This window comes from Zingiber officinale, chromosome 3A (genome assembly GCF_018446385.1).
Source record: "Zingiber officinale cultivar Zhangliang chromosome 3A, Zo_v1.1, whole genome shotgun sequence".
NCBI classification, from domain to species: domain Eukaryota; kingdom Viridiplantae; phylum Streptophyta; class Magnoliopsida; order Zingiberales; family Zingiberaceae; genus Zingiber; species Zingiber officinale.
The window spans coordinates 20,795,532-20,814,624 of record NC_055990.1 but is presented as its reverse complement, the minus strand read 5'-3'; the positions used below and the strand labels follow the sequence as shown (position 1 = coordinate 20,814,624).

Sequence of the window (19,093 nt, the reverse complement as noted above, 5' to 3'; positions counted from 1 at the left end):
ACCTCAATCTTCTAAAGAATCTTTTTGAATTAATTATTTCATATTTATAATTGATCAAGCTCTTTCTTCATTTGAAATTTGGTTTGAGCAATTTCAAAAGTATGAAAAAACCTTTGGATTTTTATTTAGTTTGAAGAAGTTGTCTATTGATGATGATGATCTCTTGAGCTCATATGTCAATTTTCAAAATTCATTAACACATGATGGGTGTTTCGATGTTGATGGATCAGATTTATTTCTAGAATTAGAGTTATTAAGACATTCATTATCTGGAGAAGCAACAAGAGCAATTGGTGTGCTGAATTATTTGAAAATAATGGATGGTTGTTATTCAAATGACTACATCGTTTATTGAGTTTTGTTGACTATACCAGTTATAGTTACATCTGCCGAAAGGAGTTTTTTCAAATTGAAGTTGATTAAAATTTATCTTCGATCAACTATATCGCAAGAAAAACTAAATGGGTTAGCTATATTATCTATTGAGAAATTAGTACTAGTTCGTAACATGAATTTTATATTTTGTTTGGATTTTTTTGTTTTTTTTAGTATTTGCTTATGACATTATTTTTGATGATATATTTTATCTATATTTTATTCTTAGATTTCATATTTCAAATATTATTATATTTATATTGATAAAAAATATATGAATATTAAACTTTGAGAGCATCATATTTTGTGCTCGCCTCAGACCTCAAAATCTCAGATCCGGCACTGACTCAACGGGAGACCTTGAACGTTGAGTTTGAGTGCTAACTTGGTGAAATATTGTCTAAATAATGACTTAGTAATATATCAGCAATTTGATCTTTCATAGAGATATAAGAAACCAAAAGTTGTCAAGTCGCTACACACTCGTGAAAAAAATAAAAATCAATCTCTACATGTTTGATACGAGCTTGAAAAATCGGATTTGCCGCAAGATAAGTTGCTCCGATATTATCACACTATATTTTAGGCGTAGCAATTGGGAAAAAGTATAATTCTGAAAGAAGAAATTGTAGCCAAATAATTTCTGACGTGGCGTTAGCGATATCTTTATCTTCAGCTTTAGTACTCGAGCGAGAGACGGTAGGTTATTGTCCTTAATATTTCCTTAAGCGATAGCCTCTACATGATGCAAATATCTATAATGTGATAGGCTAAAGAAGTTTCAAAAATACGATTTGTATGCAGGACATTTTTTTGTTGTCGACAGCATAAACTTCCAAAAGAGTACGACAACGTGGACCATGGTGCCCACGTTGAGCGGACCGACAACAACTCGGCTGGTGGATCACCAGCTCGACCTTACAGAATGCGGTCAGCTATTCATTCTTCACTCAATCCTTTATTTTATCGCGAAGCCATATGTCCGATTGGCCCTTAGATTTTATCGGATAGATGATAGGCGAGGCAAAACCTTGTCTGCTTATTGAGAAAGATGGTTGATTGGCCATCCTCCCTGCTCGGCTAAGACAGTCAGGCATGTCACTCGATACGTGAGTCAAGATAGGAGGTTTGTCTGAGCGAAAGGCCCGGGCATACCCTCACGCTGTACCGACTCTACGATCAGCTTGGACGTCTCACTAATATTATTAATGTATTTGATTTTTTCTTAACTTTGACTGCCAACTCAATCAATCTTCCTTGACTCTTTAGGGATCAACCTTTATAATGTATCAATAATGTTGACAATATTGATAAAAAATATTTATATTATAATAATTATGAATTATAGTTACTATAATGTAATATAATATTATCGATGTTCATAATATAATAACTATAGTTAAAATGTTATTATTGTGTGTGATGCGTGGTGGTGTCATAGCTGATATAATAACATAGAAAAAAAATAAAAAATATTTTCATAGATAAAAATGTGATAGGTGAGATGAAGTGTTATATTTTAATAATAATAACAATAATGTTCTTTTACGATTCTAATAAGGAAGCTCATTATACTCTCCAACACGAGGAGAGAGAAAAAAAAAACTAAATTCTTTTCTTGCCTTTTCATAGATAGTTTATAGACAGTTGACTTAAGAACTTTAATTGGTAAGTCATCGTTATAAATATTTTTTGATTTATCTTTATAATCAATAAAAAAAATTTCATAGATGGAATTGATTATTCTCAAAATTAATTGACTGAAACTTGTTAAAAAAATGGATTAAAGTGGCAGATAATTAACACGTGCAAAAGTTTCTCCTCCAACAATGGCCATGGTCCTGGCACAAGACCAGGAGGCCAATCGAGCGGAAAAGCAATTATGCATCACTGACTTTTCTTGATTCACTACTAGTGGGGTAGGTATCTGCCCAGTGGACTGAGAAAGCAAAACATCGTTGAGCATGTCTGTGACCTGGGATCCATGCATCATATAATTATTTATCTACAATGAGATTATCTTTTGTGGAGATAATTTTGATCATAAATAATTTTATCGTGGGGATGATATCCGATATGGTTAATATGCCATCAAAATCAAATTTTTTAATCATTTTCTCATCTACCTACCTACAATAATTTTTCTCTCTTTCCATTTAAATTAAAATTCTCTATTCTCTCTCCTTTACTTAAATACAATAATTATTAAATCAATACTACCACTAACTAACAACATCTTTGTAAAAAAACAACATCAAAGTGGATTATGCTAGTTTGATAGTGTCACCACCACTAACATTACATTATGTGTTAGTTTGTAAAAACTAACATCATTTTAGTGCTGGTTTGTAGAAAATAGCACCACCAGCACTATTGATTTTTACAAACTAGTATCAAGATGAATGATATCAATTTGGTGGTGCAAGCATCACCTTAGTGTTAGTTTCTACAAATCAACACCATCTTGATGCTAATTTCTACAAACCAACACTAAGGTGGATGATTATGATTTAATGGTGTTGATTTTTAAATACCAATAATACCTTGGTGTTGATTTTTAATAATCAATACCAAGGTGGCGTTATTTTTTAAAAACACCACCACAATAATTGTTGTATACAATTAAAAGAAAGAGAAGAAAATTGTTGTATGTAAATGAGAGACAAATTAAAAAAATTGAGTTTTGGATACAAAGTGCCCACGTTGAATGTCATCCACGCTCACTCACATAAGGATGTGCAGGTTATCATTTATCTCTATGTATAACTTATTAATCTTACTATTTTATTAAGAATTTGGACCCTTTACTAACTAATTTTTATGAAGCCCAAAATGGAATTACATTAATATATTTTTCTTCATTTAATAATAACAATAATTTTAAGACTTATTAATAATTTTCTATAATTATTTTTCATATAAAAATTAAAATATGTACTATCATGATTCTCTTTAGTCCTATAGAGATTGACAACTTAGTAAATAGAAAATTTTCTATAAATATTTTTTGTCAGCAACATCAGAAAATATACCTTTTTCTTCTTTTAGTTAAAATCAAGTTTAATATTTTTTTTTATCAATTTAATATATGATATAAAAATTAAATTAATTTTTTTTTTATGAGAGAGAGTTTTTTACAGTAGATTATTATTAGGGTTCTCAAAAGTTATCCTTACATTATATTACTATGCCCTTACGTTATACTACTTACATAGATCTGATGCATCCTTCCCAAATCTAATTATATTATACTACAGCATGTATGTACGATTATTAGTATTTAATAAATAATTCAGTAATTGATCGTAAAAGATTTAGTTCTTTTAAATTGTTTAAAGGATGCTGACTTTCAAAATACCATCACAGCGATGCAGATTTTAAGATTATGCAGAAATAAAATGATATTGATTTTTAAAAGCCAACATAGTAATATTTTTTCAAATACATTATTATAGTGACAATGTTCTTTGAATTCAATATATATTACAGTAGTTAACAGGAGTGGATAAAATAGGAGTTAAATGCACAATTCCAAAATTTTAAGTCTACCCTTTCATCTATTACCATAAATAATTCATTTACAGTGCTATTAATTAGAGTGAGTGATTTAGATGCCTTTTATTCTCTGCCACTGGTGTTGAGAGACAGTTGGAAGGCATATAGAGACAGTTGGAAGGAAGGAAAGGGAATGGTAAAGTTTGTCATTCCTACCGTTGCCAACCCAAAAACACTTCAATCCTACCTAACTTTCTGCTAGGGCAACACATCCAACGACAATTTAAAATTTTCTTATCCGAAAAATTCTCAATTCGACCTTTTAATAAATTTGTTGGACGATAATTAATGATCGATGCTAATCATATATAGTTGTTGCAGACAAGGCATTTATTTTATGATAATTAGTAGTTCAATGATGATTAGCTTTTCCGTAAGGTAAGTAGATCTGATTATGAAGTGCATTGATATCTTGTTTGTGAAAGAGGGAAACAAATCACAATGAAAAAGTTTTCAATGGAAAAAAGATACAAAGGAAGGAGACTTTACGACTTTATGATTAGTTTATATTGAATCACGGACAATTATTATTTTTTAAACAATTTTAAATTGAGGACCATTATTTTTATTTTTAAAATATTTTCATTGTTCAACTTCAATATGTATAATCCATCTGCTTCATCTACCAGTTTTTTTTTTTTAAATCTTTTTATTTAATCAATCGAACAATCAACAAACAAACAAACTTTCTAATGCTTTGACCTTCTTGTCCCTTAGGGGAGGTGCGATGATTCAAGTTTAAGGCATTATTATATAAAATTTTAGGATCAAAATTTGACGTGTCCAATAGAATCATCTTTTGCCATGTAAAACTATGACCTTCCTCCTCAATGGATCCCTTGTCTTATTCTAGCTTAATTATATTCATTTCGGTGACCAACTTCGTTCTTGAATGATTCCACAAGTTTAGTCCACATAACAATCAATTAATTCAATTAATGATCACTAACTACTCGATAATGAATCAAATTAATTGATTTTATATGGTTCGATTTGTTGTTCAATTTATTCAAAAATATTAGTGTTTGATTATTGCTTTTTCCTTGATAAAAGAAGGTGTTTTCATTTTTGTCCTTCAAAAATAGGATTAACTTTTTAAATAAATGCGAGTTAATAGTGTGCGATAATGATGAAATTGAATTGGATATAAATATAATACACCAAATAATTTCTTTCAAACTTATTGCAAGGAAATTTGAGGTTGTGTTGGGGGTATTAACGTAAAATTATCTTTTGGGTCCTGTCTCCTGTCCTCGACTCGTCGTATAAAATAAAAGCTTCTACTTTTTGCTCAAGACTTCTGTCCGGAGCAGAGCGGAGAGATGGGGGAGTTCATGGTTTGCATCGATAGGCTCGTGGGCTCGGAATCGTGCATCGTGCCGGCGAATGGGGTCGTCAATGGAGGCTTTGGCGGCGCCTCGCCGGGGGAAGGGGAAGGCGGAAGAGCAGCGGTGGTGGTGGGGTGTCCAGGGAACATCAACAGAAGTTCACGCGGCAAGAAGAAGAAGGACAAGGAAGTGGGAGGAAGGGTAGTAGTAGAATGCAGGATATGCCAGGAGGAAGGGGAGGAAGAGGACATGGAAATCCCTTGCGCTTGCAATGGCACCCTCAAGGTCTTTTTTTCCTTCTCCATCTATTATTTTTCCCCCTCTCTGATTTGGAAAAATGTTCTGAAGACTTTGTTGGTGTTAGTTCTTGCCTCGGAAAAAACAACTCTCTTATGTGCGAGGTTATTTTTGCCGTTTCTTGTTCCCTCTCTCTCTCTTTGAGGTTTCTGGCGCATTACCCCACTTTCTTCGGCGCAGTTATTCATTGTTTCTCTCCCTCATCACTGTCTTTCTCTCTGTGAATTTATTTGACCCTTTGAGATGTGGTTCTGACCTACTTAATATTTCTCGCTGTTCTTGTTCGGGGAATGAATTTACTTTTCCGCTTTTGAATACCCTTTTTGTGATATCGTTCAACTTTGTATTCCAAATGTAAAAAATACCATCTTGATCTAAAATATTTTCTTGTACGATGTCTTGTAGTTTTATCGAAGAAGATAAACCAAAATGGTTCCTTGTACTAATTTGTTGCTAGTTCCAAGGAAATGTCATAGTTGAGCGATCATAATTGTTGATTTATAATCCACTAAAGTGTGTGTATTTTTCCTAAATTTGGTACCCCACAAAAGTTTTCATTATATATGTGTGTTTGAAAGCAACCATCTCTTTTCCATCCCTTGTACTTTTTCCGCTCTCCCTTCTCTTTATCTTGCACGCCGAGGGCTTTTCCTTGGGCGTTTGTTAATTTGGGACCTTGGTAAAACACTCACAGCTAAAAGCTATCTATGCTTTTACAACTTCGTAAACGCTGTTGTGATATTGACAATCCTGGAGCCGTGATTTGTCTCTTTATCGCGCTTAGTTGTTTGTTTATCTAACTAAACCTGCTTTAGTTTGTTTTGCATATTGTTGTTTTCAGCTTCTGAACAAAGCCATATGTGTCCTTGCTTTCTCATGAACATGTTATGTGGTTTAAAAGTTTATCCCCTTTAGTTTTAGCTAAGATTGACTTGTTAATCTCACTTTAAAACTACAGGTTTCTCACCATTTCTTTTATATTTTCAGTTTTTAGAAGTGGATGCCTTGTTTCTCTGTGAATATCTGTGCAGAAGTGTCTAGATTCTAGTTATTTAAGTTATTTGTTTACAGCAGAGAGGACATGTCTGAGATACGACACAAATTGGTTCATGAGCCTGGTCATTGGGGGATGGTTATAGACTTCTTTAATTAACTTTTTGAGGGATGCTAAGTATTCATATAGGTGATTCTAGGGTAGTCCAATGATGCTATGTCAGGAGGGTGAGTGGTTGGATGGGCATGCGTGCAGCAAGTGTAAATTGCAAACCACAAGTAATGTAAGTTCAATCACTTCAGGATATTAGTTTACAGTTGGGATGAATGATTGAATTTATGTTACTTAAACCTTATGCCCTATCCAAATTGTTTAAAAGGAAACTAAGGGGCAATTCCCTTCCCGGCCAAATCATGACAGATGCTTCTCCACTGTTGTATTGGTAATCCTGGCCCACAAAAATTGTTGTATGACGTGGATTAAATCTCACTGCATCCAGCAGCACAGAGGCCTCCCTTAACGTGATCTTGCGTCAAGGAGCATTGCATTTAAGAACTATCCTAGTTTTATGGTAGTTTTGATTGAGTTTCACATTAAATTAAGTCAGCAAATGAGAGACTTGTGATTTTCACATAACCTGAACAAAGATGTCAAGTGTTTAATGCAATAGAAATTGTTGAGTGACTTTTAGCCTTAATACCACCTTCATTGCCTTGAAAAAGCAAACAGTGTAACAATTATGTGCAGTTTGGCAGACTTTTTTGTCCAAATGATGTAATATGAATTAAACATGAGTAATATGAACCTCTCTGATTGTTTGAAGTTTTTTTAAGGTGTTCATTAAATCAATGCAGCTGTAAAGGTGAAACAAGAGCACAAAGAATTATTGTGCTGATTAAGTTAAGATACCATGCTGCTCTGCAAATGGAAGCATGTAATTTTAAAATCAATAAACTAGGCATTTTAATTGTTTATTGCTGAAATGTGCATAATAACTGAAAGTTCCAAATTATTAAGACCACTGCTTGTCATGTCATTATCTCTGAGATCGGTGTCCCTTCGGGGCGGTGCGATAGTTGAGGCATGGGGTATTACCACATGAGGTCCTGGGGTTGAAACTCGATGTGTTTGAGCATGCCTTCCCCCATGCCTTGGCCATCTGCACTAATGGCCAGTAGTCACCTGTGATTTACTTCCTCCGTGTTGGCCTAGGGACGGGTTTGCGGGGGCGCTGGGGGCAAGCAAATCACCTTTTTTACCACATTATCTCTGAGATCGGTCCACACATCATGCTATGCATATATAATTGAAACCCTATTTATTCTACTTAAAGTGGTAAGAATAAGCATATTTGGAAAAAAAAAAGCGGACCACTGCGGTCTAGATGATTGCACAGGCTTCATTTGGGTCCTTTGGTAGTTGTCACTTGTCAGTCAGCTGAATGCCAAAATGCACAGAACACATGGCTGACTAGTTTAGGAAAAGAACCAAAGTCATCTGGTCCCTAAATTTTGCCCTCTTTACTACAATGGTCTTTTACAGGTGTGCTTTTCAAAGATATAAATTATCCATATCATCATGTTTTACTGAAAGCAAAATTTTCTCTTTATGCATTTCAGATTTATGTTTGAAATTCAAAAACACTTAAAATATGTTTTGTGTTCCTTTATGAAGTTGTAATTCTTTCTGCTGATGCCTTTGTTTTCTACAAGCCATTTTTCCTCACCTACTTTAGGTAATAGTGTCTTAGGTCTAAGTTCTGCATTCCATAATTCTATAGTGATGACGTCAGTTTCAGTAATGTTTTTGGCAAAGTTATAATTCTGAGAGATAAGCTCTGTATGCAGAAGACCCCTTTTCATGTTCAGATGATGCGAGTACTTTGTTTGAATCTGATGTTTTTTCATGTCTTCAGTTTGCGCATAGGAAGTGTATTCAAAGATGGTGTGATAAGAAAGGGAATATCACCTGTGAAATATGCAATCAGGTAATTCACTAAGATATTGATAGTACTCTGTTCCTTCTTTTCAAACTTCATTTCTTGTGTTAATCATGTAATCTTTCCTAAATATGGCAAAATTTATGAATTTCTTGTGCCCTTTTCTAGTTTCTGATTATTATACTTGGTTGAACAAATCTATTTCCTTTTCCTTGTACAACTTCGGTATGAACTGACAGTATCTCTATCAGATCCTAGAGAACACATTCCCATTTCGTTAAGCCAAAACTCCACAATGATTCTTTTGTTGTTGTAGATTACCTATGCGTCTAGCATGGTTGATGTTAGAATAATTTAACTTTACAGGCTTTTGGCCCCAACTATACTGCACCGCCAATTAGACCAAGTTCTGATGTATTGGCGATTGATATCAGGTATTTGTTGCATTGCATTGTTGGATATTTTTTGGTGGTTTCTTGTGTAAATTCTTCAGTTTCCTATATAAGAATAGTTGCATTAGTGGAGCTTAAATAGAATTGTTTGAAGCCTTTTTTCTTCTTTTTTACGGGTCAATGTTCATCTTTTACACATGCACTGTTAGGGATTATTTTAAGAGGCCCATATGAATAATACATCAACAACAATGAAATCTTATCCCACTAGATGGAGTCGGCTATATGGATACTTTTACTCTATTGAACTCTATTCCCTATTATATCATCATTTGTATTTAAATACATTTTATCTTATTTTATTGTTGCTAGTCAAGTCTTCTTTGATCTTCCTCTTTCTTGTTTGATGAAATTAATTTTGGTTATCCCTAGTTTCATTCTGGATACACTTAGTTAACTTTTTAATTAGATTTGTTAATTAATTTAATGGTAAAACTGATTATGTAATTGGGGTAGCTTAAAGTGCTCACTGTCAAGCTCCTCATCTGATGCAAATATGATTATCAATTTTTTCTACCGCGAACATTTTTCTGCACACTTAACAGATTTTAGTTCAACATTAACTGCTAAATCTTGTAGCGGCTAGTATCATGGAGTAGAGCCAACCAACAATTGCACCATGATATATATATATATATATATATATATTGCAAGTACTTCTATCTATATTGGAGGAAAGTCTATGTAACCACAATATAAAATAGCCTAAAAGTTCCTTGGTCGAGTGGTAGGTGAGCTAGACGTAGAAGGCAACTGGCCAAAGTTGCAAGGGGCTTAACCTTCTTGCTCCCTCTACGTTATGATAATAGTCGTGCATCTAATATGGTGTGGGTACCCACATCAATGTTGTGTGAGCACCTTCTGATCAAGACAAAAAAAAATAGCATAACATATCCCAAGGCACTTGGCAATAGGATAAAATTTAAAAACCTAATTCAGAAGACAATTGGGTGCAGCACTAATACATGATAAAATGATAGATAAACATATTCAAAGATAACTATTGCACTTTATAGTTAAGGGTCAAATTTGTTAGAATAAAAGTTGTAAGTATAGAGGAACACTAAGAAAATATTAGTTAATGTTATAAACATAATTTAATTGATTTGAATGCTACTCGTGATATTGTCGTGCATAGAGAGCTTAATGGAGAGTTTTAATAATTATTTATTTTATTTAATAAATTTAAACAATTCCTAAGGAGGAGTGTGGTATTCCGAAGAGGCTTTTACAAACCTAATTAAATTATCCTAATAAAATATATAAAAAATATATTTAAAATTAAAATAAATTAAATAAATTTTATTAATTAATATTCTGAAAAAATAATGTTTTAAATTTTATTTAAAAATTAAAAAAATATAATAATTCTTATTTATATTCTAATATATTTTTTATTATTTTAAATTTCATTTAATTTTTAAAAAAAATTCTAAATTTTTTTTAAAAATTCTAAATTTTTTTTAAAAATTCTAAATTTTTTTTAAAAATTCTAATAAATTATATTTATATTCTGATTTTTTTTATTTTTTTAAAAAATTTTATTATTTAAAATATATATTATTTAATTATTTAAAATATATATTATTTAATTATTAATTAATTAAATGAATAAATAGTTATTTTATTTATTTAATAATAATAATAATATTATTATTATTATTATTGTTATTATTATTATAGATACTTCCATTTTAATTTGAATTATTGTTATATCAATTCTATTTAAATAAATTTATTTTTAATTATTTTTTCTAACAATATTAAATTATTCAATAATTGAGAACTTATAATAAATCAATATACAACTTATTTTTATATATACCATAAACATATTTATCTTATAAATAATAAAATTTTAAACCTTGCATTCATGTATCCATTATCAAAAAGTTGGGACAAACATGACCTGTTCTCTAGGTGTTAAGCGATGGTTGAACATCTTTTGTAGAGTTCTGCACTTGAGTTTCTGGGCATCTCACATGTTTTTCAGCATTCCCATGCCGTCAATGTTGGTTTAAATTCATACATTGAGAATGGACTGCATATAAATTTAGTTGTCGACAGACCTGGCTTCCATGTAAGATATAATGCTGATAGAATGCCTGGGTAAGATCATTTTGTGGTTTCTTATTTCTTCTTATATTCACTACTTGTCCCACCCTCGATTTTGAATGATGCAACTTAATCTCTTAATGACATCCGGATTTGGTAATAGATTCATAATGCTATACAGCTTTCGTTCCTAATATGCAATAGCTACTATGTGATTGGTAAGCTAATAAATCGAAACATTTTGGAAAAGGTTCTAAACGTTACAGCTCTGCATTTGGAGGACCTATGAACTCCGACTTTGTATTCCATAACACTCCAAGGCCTGCCTCATGACATTCAGATTGAAAGTGATAATTGTGCATACGCTTATTGATGCTTAGGATACGCCTAACTATTTCTGTCAATGAAATTGAACAGCACATCAGATTTCAATTTTCTTTTTATTCAGAAACTGAACTTAACTTATTTTATTTCTTAATAGGGATGATTGGGATACACTCATAGATCTCCGTGACCCACATTTTCTTGCCATTGCTGCTGCACAGCAAGATCTGCTGAATGATTATGAGGATTATGCAACTGAAAATGCCAACGGAATTGCTTGTTGTCGTGTCATTACGCTCATTGTATGTCAAATTTTTGTTGTGGCATGCTTGTTTCCTTGTTCTGTATTTTATTTTTATTTCGGAGGTCTCAAATGGTTCAAACTCATACAGTTGATGCTTCTCTTGCTTCTTCGCAACATCTTGGTCGTCATGAAGAATATTGAGATGGTGCAGGACATATCGACCTTGTTTAATGTAAGTTAACTTTACACTATTTTCAAAGGTGCAAAATTCTATCATGTGATTCCTCCTTTGTTTTGGTTCCTTTTTTATAAATATTTTACCCAAAGCTTGATTCTTATGAATCTAATTTTAACTTCGCAACAACAAATCCAGGCTAAATTTCGATTAGTTAGAACTGCTAGCCTCTTAAACCTCATCAGATGCTCCGTCTTCTTGTGCATGTGGTTGTTCAAGTCTATCACATCATCTTAACATTCACTAAGAATTAGTGTGGGTATGAATTAACATTAATTTTTGCTAGCTGCTACAGTTTGTTCTTAACTTTAAGTTAATATAGATGCCTAATTAGAGCAATTAAGTGAAACTCCAATAGATGATAAAATGAGAAACAATAGAGGGATGTGATGCGGCATGAAAGAATGAATTCCATATAGTAAGAAATAGTTAGGATTTACACGACTTGATTTGAAAATTCTTTTAACTATAAAACCTAATAGCCCACTTGTTTTATGTATTCAATTCCCTATACTTTTTCATTCAAATTAAAGAAGTTATTTTGCACCCCTTTATCGCTTCTACTTATCGAAAGCTTACTTCTTCCAACATTTATGAACACTGGAAAATTTTGTTACATTAAAGTGTCTTTGTATTTATGTATGCAAGCTTTCTATTTCTCATTCTACTTTTATATTGATTGAATATTTGTTGTTTCAGATAATTTTGGAGTTTGTTGGCTTTTTCTTACCTTGCTATGTAATAGCCCGCTCCTGTTATCGAATACCAAACTGGAGGAGGTAGCAGGTATGCTCGATGATGTTCTCTATTTCCATTTTCCAGGATGCAATCTTGCTTTATAAACTATAATTGTTATGCTTTAGCATAGGTCATAGGAAATGTCCTTTACTACATGATATAGTAACTCGCTAATCACCATTGTTTCATGGCAAATATTCACAATCTTGTGAGGTTGTGTCTTCGGTATTCTGGATGGAGTTGAGCCTACATGATTTGGCTAGCTTCGGTGGTAGGTTTGACTAAGCTTGCCAAAGTAGACTGGCTGAGATGAGCACAGTGTATCTAGTATGATATCTCCAAACGAAGGATGCCTCCTAAGGTCTTCAAAGTTTTTAGGTGGCTAACATTCGGTCGGATGCTCGAAGTGAACCTCAGTGACCCACTAGAATAGGATGACATTATCTTCTCTCGGGCCTAGTAGGGTTGCCTAGACTAGGAGTGGCAGTCCATATCATGTGGATCAACATGATTTGGACTGCTCATGGTTTGCAATGTTATTCCATGTCGATCACGTTAGCTGATCCTTCATTGACGAGAAAGTCGTGAGCTCATCCTTCAACCCTATTTGTGCTGATGTCGATGCTAGGTGAAATCCCTCCATGCCACGGTAGAAGGCTTCTTTGGCCAACCACACCTCAAGGAAGCTCCTTGTCTTTCTCTCTCTCCTACTATTCATTGAAGCAGCTAGTACCGTACTACAACTGTCAAACATGGCTAAATCAACACAATTTTCTCATTATGGTTCCCGACACAGAATAATATTAAACCTTGCTCTTACTTGATAGGTTCTTCAGCAACTAAACCTCGGCCCTAAACCCACGTCGTTAACGGGATGCCACATTTTCTGCCTACCCTTTTCAGTCAAAATTCAGTCATTTGGCCATTTGAAATTCATTCACTTTTTAAAAGTTCCGATGTGAAATTTGCAATATTTGTCTATACGATTCATTTTTCATTGATGTTGAAGGCGTATCGGGGAGCCTAATTTACAAAGCTTGTTAAACATAGACTGCTCGCAGATACATTTCTTGGATAGATTCAGTTGACAAACTCACTGTACAATTACCTCGCAGATTTGACGATCGACTTTCACCATGAAGCTTTTCATCCGACAGTAACTAGACAGCTAGCCAAAGAACTTGCCTGGCTGTGTGTCTTTAGGAACTCTTCAGCTCTTCACCGTGACAGGACACCAAAGGTGGTCCTCCTCAAGTAATCGCATGCCAATCGAGTTTGTGTAAGCTATTACTCTTTGAAAAACATGTGTATGCGGAGCAATCTTTCTTGATGCTCACTCTTATCTATCTGTGAAAAAGGCAATTCGACATGTAAATGATCCCTTGACTTCCAATTCTATGCATCTTTCGAATCTTTTTCAGGTATCATTTGTGCACTTTATCGCGAGCCCATGAACTTTCTTTGCAATTTGCTCTTACTATTTTGAGTTGCTAGAGGTTTGGAAACTACTTTTTTCAAATATTGACGATCATTCATCGCGAAGTTTTAGTAAATGCTAACGAGTAAATTGTAGTTCATTTGTTGCAAGTGAGAGCAATGTATCTAAAAATTATCTTGGAAACTACACATCCAGTGCATTGTATCAAGAATCAAGAATTGAATGAATATTTGCTTTATAGTAACATCAATATATTCTACCAAATTAGGAGACTATTTTCCTACAGATAATGATAGTTGTGTTAAATTTAGAACGTCTCAGGAATATTATTAATATTGATATCTTCTTTATAATAGTTCCATAAAAGTTTATTTATTAATTTATTAATTATTCAATGTGTCTGAGCAAGTCTTTTTCTATGTTTTTATCATAGGTACTCGTGCTTTATCTTCTTTATATTGATCTAAAGATAAATTTACAAGATGTTAGGACTGATCGAATCATTTTTTGCCAATTATTAATCGACCTTATAATTGTATTGCAGTATTTGATCGACCTTATAAGGACGGCTAATGCTACATAGATCGACTACTAATGTATTGTTGTGATGGGAAAATCAAGGGGATGACTTGGACACCTGTAATTAAAAATAAATAAATAAATATTTTCAATATTATGCTATTTTGATAAAATAATAAATTTATGAATAATTTTTAAAATACTTTTAATGTCTGTTTTTTTTATTTGAAAATGTCTAGCTTTTAATTTTATTTAATTTTTTAATTTCTCCTTTTATTTATAGCGCCTCTTCATGGCCGAATTAGGATCCAAAAAGGAGCCGGAGGAGTCTATCTGCAATGGTGATGCCGCCGCATCTGCTGAGGCTGATCGTGAGCTGCCGGAAGATAGCGGCGGAGGTCACTGCTCCCTGTTCCTCCACCGTCGTCGCCATGGCGTCCTCCGACGAGCCCGAGTTCTTGGTCCAGAATTACCTCTGGCGCAACCGTTTCCCCCGCCCGCGACTCCCCTGGGACTCCCGCGTCGCGTCCCGGGTCGGCGAGAAGCTGGCCCTCCGACTCCGCGGCATCGGCGTGTTCGCCGTCGAGGTCGACCTCGGCCAGGAGCCCTCCCGATTGTCGCACTTCCGCCGCTCCGCTGTTTCCCTCTTTGGATCCTTTGAACGCGCTGGCGTACACGTCGCCGGATCCGAGAAACTCGAATACCCCTAGGTATTCTCTTTTCTGGCCGGATCTCTATTTCCGAAATTGTGGGAAAAGGATGCAATTTGATTTCCGTTACTTTGGCTCTTTTTGATTCCAGTACACAAAATTCTGTCAAGTTATTTACGTTTATTGTAGTTAGCGTGTTTCTAGGATTTTGAAATCTACAGTTCAAAATCATTTTGGATGTAAATGAAGAGGATGAATCATTTTCTGTATTGGATGAGTTACTAATAATTAATGTTTACGTTTATCTCGTCAAATGTCTATCTATCCTCGTTATTGTAAAAAAGAGATTGAGGATTCTTACTCCTAATTCATCATTTATCACTTCAAGTAAATACTTATTTATATATACGAATTTAATATTGTGATTGCTGCCTGTGTGCTGGGTGGCATAGTCAAAATATATGGTTTTGATAAACAGTGAACAATTCTAGAGCATATCATGGTTTGGAATCTCATACATAGTCAAAACATATCATTTTGATAAATTATCTAATCTCGATACAATTTGACAAATATAATCTTCCCTATGCCATTGTGTCAATCATGTCTATGATCATAACACTCAAGATAAATTGAAACAATATTTGTTATTTTTTGTAGCTCGTATCCATATAACGTATGTCAAAATTGTATCATTGTAGATGCAACACATGACACCTGATGCCCCTTGACATAATGTTAAGATGAATTGAAATAATAATATTTTTTTGTACCATGTGTTTATGCAACATAAGTTAAAATTATCATTCCAGATGAAATATAAAATCTGAATTTATGTATATGGTTGTTTCTCATATTTTTCTTTTTTCCACTTTCAATTCCTTACCGTCACTATACATCTAGAAGTTAGAACAACACCAAAATAATCGCTTCAGTCAAAAATTGAAACTAACACAGATCAAAATTTTAAACTGTGAAACATTGGAAAAAAGTAGGAGAATGCTACCATGTTGGTAAAGATCTTCGAAGTTGTTGGTTTTGAATTCAAAACCTGCCTTGCACTGGAACTGAGCCTGGTTTCCAGATGTATGTGTGCATATATACAACTATGAGTCACTCCATAAATTGTGAAACATTCACTAATATTCTTTGAATTAAAGTTATGCCGTTTCTATATTGCAAATCTGCCAGGTCTGATATGGGTGTTTCCTGAAAAATATGTTAGGTTTTCTCTGTACAATCATCAGGATCTGTATGTTAATGTCTCAAAGAACAATTAGGTTGTATACTCATCTGGATCTGTATGTTAATGTCTCAAAGAACAAGTAGGTTGTATACTCATCAGGATCTTTCATACTTGAATAATAATATATACATTGTGTTGGAATATTTTTTCAAGACATTTTACAATAAAGAACCCAAAATCTTAGAGTTTTGGGGTCAGGGAGGGTGAATTTTTTGTATACCTTTTAGATTGTTTTCTAGTAACATAGATCGGGTTGGGATTAAGTTTGAACACATTACAATAAAGAGCCTTGGAGTTCATTGGGGTCAGGTAGGGTGGATTCTTTGAACACCCATATATTGAGTCATGATCTACTTATATAGTAGTCAAGAAATGGATGGAATTCTAACTTGCACACATTTAGAGAGTGACTGTTAGAGAACAAGCAAAAAGGCCAGTCCGGTGCACGAAGCTCCCGCCATGCGAGGTCCCGAGGAAGATCCATTTTACGCAACCTTATCCTGTTTTTTGCAAGAGGTTGTTTCCAGTATTCGAACCCATGACCTTTTGGTCATGAAGGAACAACTTTACCATTGCGCTAAGGCTCCCCTTCCGTTAGAGAACAAGCATAACAAATTAAAATGAAACCCCAATAAGACATTTAGCTACATTGAATTTTGATGTCTGTGCTGGCTAAATGAATTAGGTTAATTCTTGCACCTTTAGGAAAGAAAATATAATGTTGTTGATCAAGGGCTGTGAACTGTACAAAAGAGAAGAAAGAAACACAAAACATGTGCTAGTTTGGTAAGAAGTGCCCAATGTCTACTTTCATGATTATGTTGGTGTATTCATCCATGATTCATCAACCACATTCTATCACAACACTAATTAGGCCCAGGCTTATCAGTCCATTCTTTCATCAACTCAAAGGATTTCGTTCGCCTTGAAAAACCTTCACCACTGTTTGACATATGAACTCTTTTACATCACTTGGCTCTGGTTGCACTCAAATCAGACCAAACACAGAAGGCTATAAAAGGTAAGGGTGTGTTTTTGCATTCAAACTCAATCTTGTAGGCTCTATTCCGCAGCTATCTATAACATAGGAGGAGCCAACTAGAGGCACCCCTCCTCGTTTAATCTTCCATGCAGGAGGTTGCCACAGACACTGAATGATTTGGAGCAACATGGATGATTTTCATGGATGCAAAGCTCGATCGGGGTAGATTAGTTTTCTGCAGATCTGATTAGTTGAAAAATCTGTTTGCTAGCAGAAAACCGAGCTCATTCTAGAGTTCATAATACATGCTGATTCCTAAATGGAGCAGGACCCAAAAGTAATTCAGCATGCATTGGCTGCGTGCATGCTGAAGATGGTGTTGTATCAGTCTATGATTTAGTGACTACATTTCCAGAGAAGCAAACTTTGCAAATAAATTTGAAGCAACTACTGCAAAAGTCGACATGTTTTGAACTCGGGCAAGAAAGCATTTATAAGAGAGACAAGAAAATTGAAGAACACAAGCAGACTTCTGTAACTGTAATACAAGGAAAACATGGTTTGGATTGAAGCTAGAGAAGACCTAAAGGGGAGCTGGCAGAAGAGACAAAATTTTAGCTGAGATACTATTTTGTAATCGGCCGTTCCAAAATGCAGGTTAGCTTTTGCAGATATTTCTTCTCGGTGTCCAAATTCTTTACTACTTTGTGCCGTTGATATTTGCCCATCCATCTGACAAAAAAACTGTGTTTGATTTTCTTTCCCCCCCTTCAGTCACCGTATTAGTCTGTTCAAGTTCCACATTTTTTCAAGTTAATATGCACCTCTGATTCAGTCCAATATTTTCAGGATTCATTTGAAGTAAATAAAGCATAGACATGAGTTACTAGAAAGACTCAAGACATCTATTTATCTTCATCACTCAGACAATTAAGGTCTGCTTACTCGGACTGTCGGACAGAAGATACAATAATGGATCTCCACATGCAATTTTGTGAGCCTTTCACTTCTCCATCATATTTTCCATCCAAATGGATCTTAAGTAGCAATTAATTTAGCAGGAAGGCTGCCTAGTTGCTTAATATTCTCCAGACCTTCCAAGAAATGTGCTGGCAAATGACCCTCTTCGGCGCATCAGTGAGTTGTATTCATTGTTTCCACATTATTGCTCATAATTCATATTGGCATGCTTAATGCGCAGGATCCCCCAGAAAGCTGGCACGTATCATGGCAAGCAAAAATTCCTCCATTGACTCAAGATTATTCCTCACTTTTTGTCTCTGTTCCATGCCCGAAAAGCTTTATGAACACACTCAACTAGGAGGAATAGTTCTTTGCAGTTTAATTTCTGATCATTTTAATTGGTTTTTGTTTGATGATAAGTATGGAGGAAGAGCTCTTGCCTTGCAGGTGTTTAGGGTAAAGCCATTTACTTTCTATTAATTTAAAAACCAGAAGTTCAATCGTTTAAATGCGTACATTAAATGTGAAAATATGTTCATGGCGCTTAATTTCTCTATGCGGACAAGTTTTATATATTGAAGATGAGTTATCCATTAAATGTTTTAATGAATTTTAACTCTATTCGATTGTATTTCTAATTTAACAATATTAAATAATATTTACACAACATATTAGGTTTGAATTTGGAAAATTATTAATCCAATTATATTGATATTTTCTTTTACGCTTTTTAATTAAATAAATTATATATTAATATGC

The 19,093-nt window shown here is 34.0% G+C and overlaps 1 protein-coding gene and 1 long non-coding RNA gene across 2 annotated transcripts; both read left to right on the top strand.

Moving 5' to 3' along the window:
- The first annotated feature begins 5,231 nt into the window (after positions 1 to 5,231).
- On the top strand, positions 5,232 to 13,958 carry LOC122051335. Its single transcript, XM_042612432.1, has 7 exons — positions 5,232 to 5,543; positions 8,465 to 8,536; positions 8,855 to 8,922; positions 11,477 to 11,621; positions 11,712 to 11,795; positions 12,498 to 12,584; positions 13,652 to 13,958. The coding sequence occupies exons 1-6, from the start codon at positions 5,253 to 5,255 to the stop codon at positions 12,579 to 12,581; spliced, it is 744 nt and encodes a 247-aa protein (XP_042468366.1). The 5' UTR covers positions 5,232 to 5,252; the 3' UTR covers positions 12,582 to 12,584; positions 13,652 to 13,958.
- Positions 13,959 to 14,782: 824 nt separating this feature from the next.
- LOC122051334 lies at positions 14,783 to 18,907 on the top strand. Its single transcript, XR_006131430.1, has 3 exons — positions 14,783 to 18,028; positions 18,221 to 18,508; positions 18,573 to 18,907. It is a non-coding gene; the product is annotated as an uncharacterized LOC122051334 (long non-coding RNA).
- The last annotated feature ends 186 nt before the right edge of the window (positions 18,908 to 19,093 follow it).

Bases quoted from the DNA above. Each gene is read 5' to 3' on its own strand.
- LOC122051335 (XM_042612432.1), top strand. From the start codon at position 5,253: ATGGGGGAGTTCATGGTTTGCATCGATAGGCTCGTGGGCTCGGAATCG. The intron at 5,544-8,464 runs GTCTTTTTTTCC...TCATGTCTTCAG, and splicing joins CTTGCAATGGCACCCTCAAG to TTTGCGCATAGGAAGTGTAT. The intron at 8,537-8,854 runs GTAATTCACTAA...TTAACTTTACAG, and splicing joins CCTGTGAAATATGCAATCAG to GCTTTTGGCCCCAACTATAC.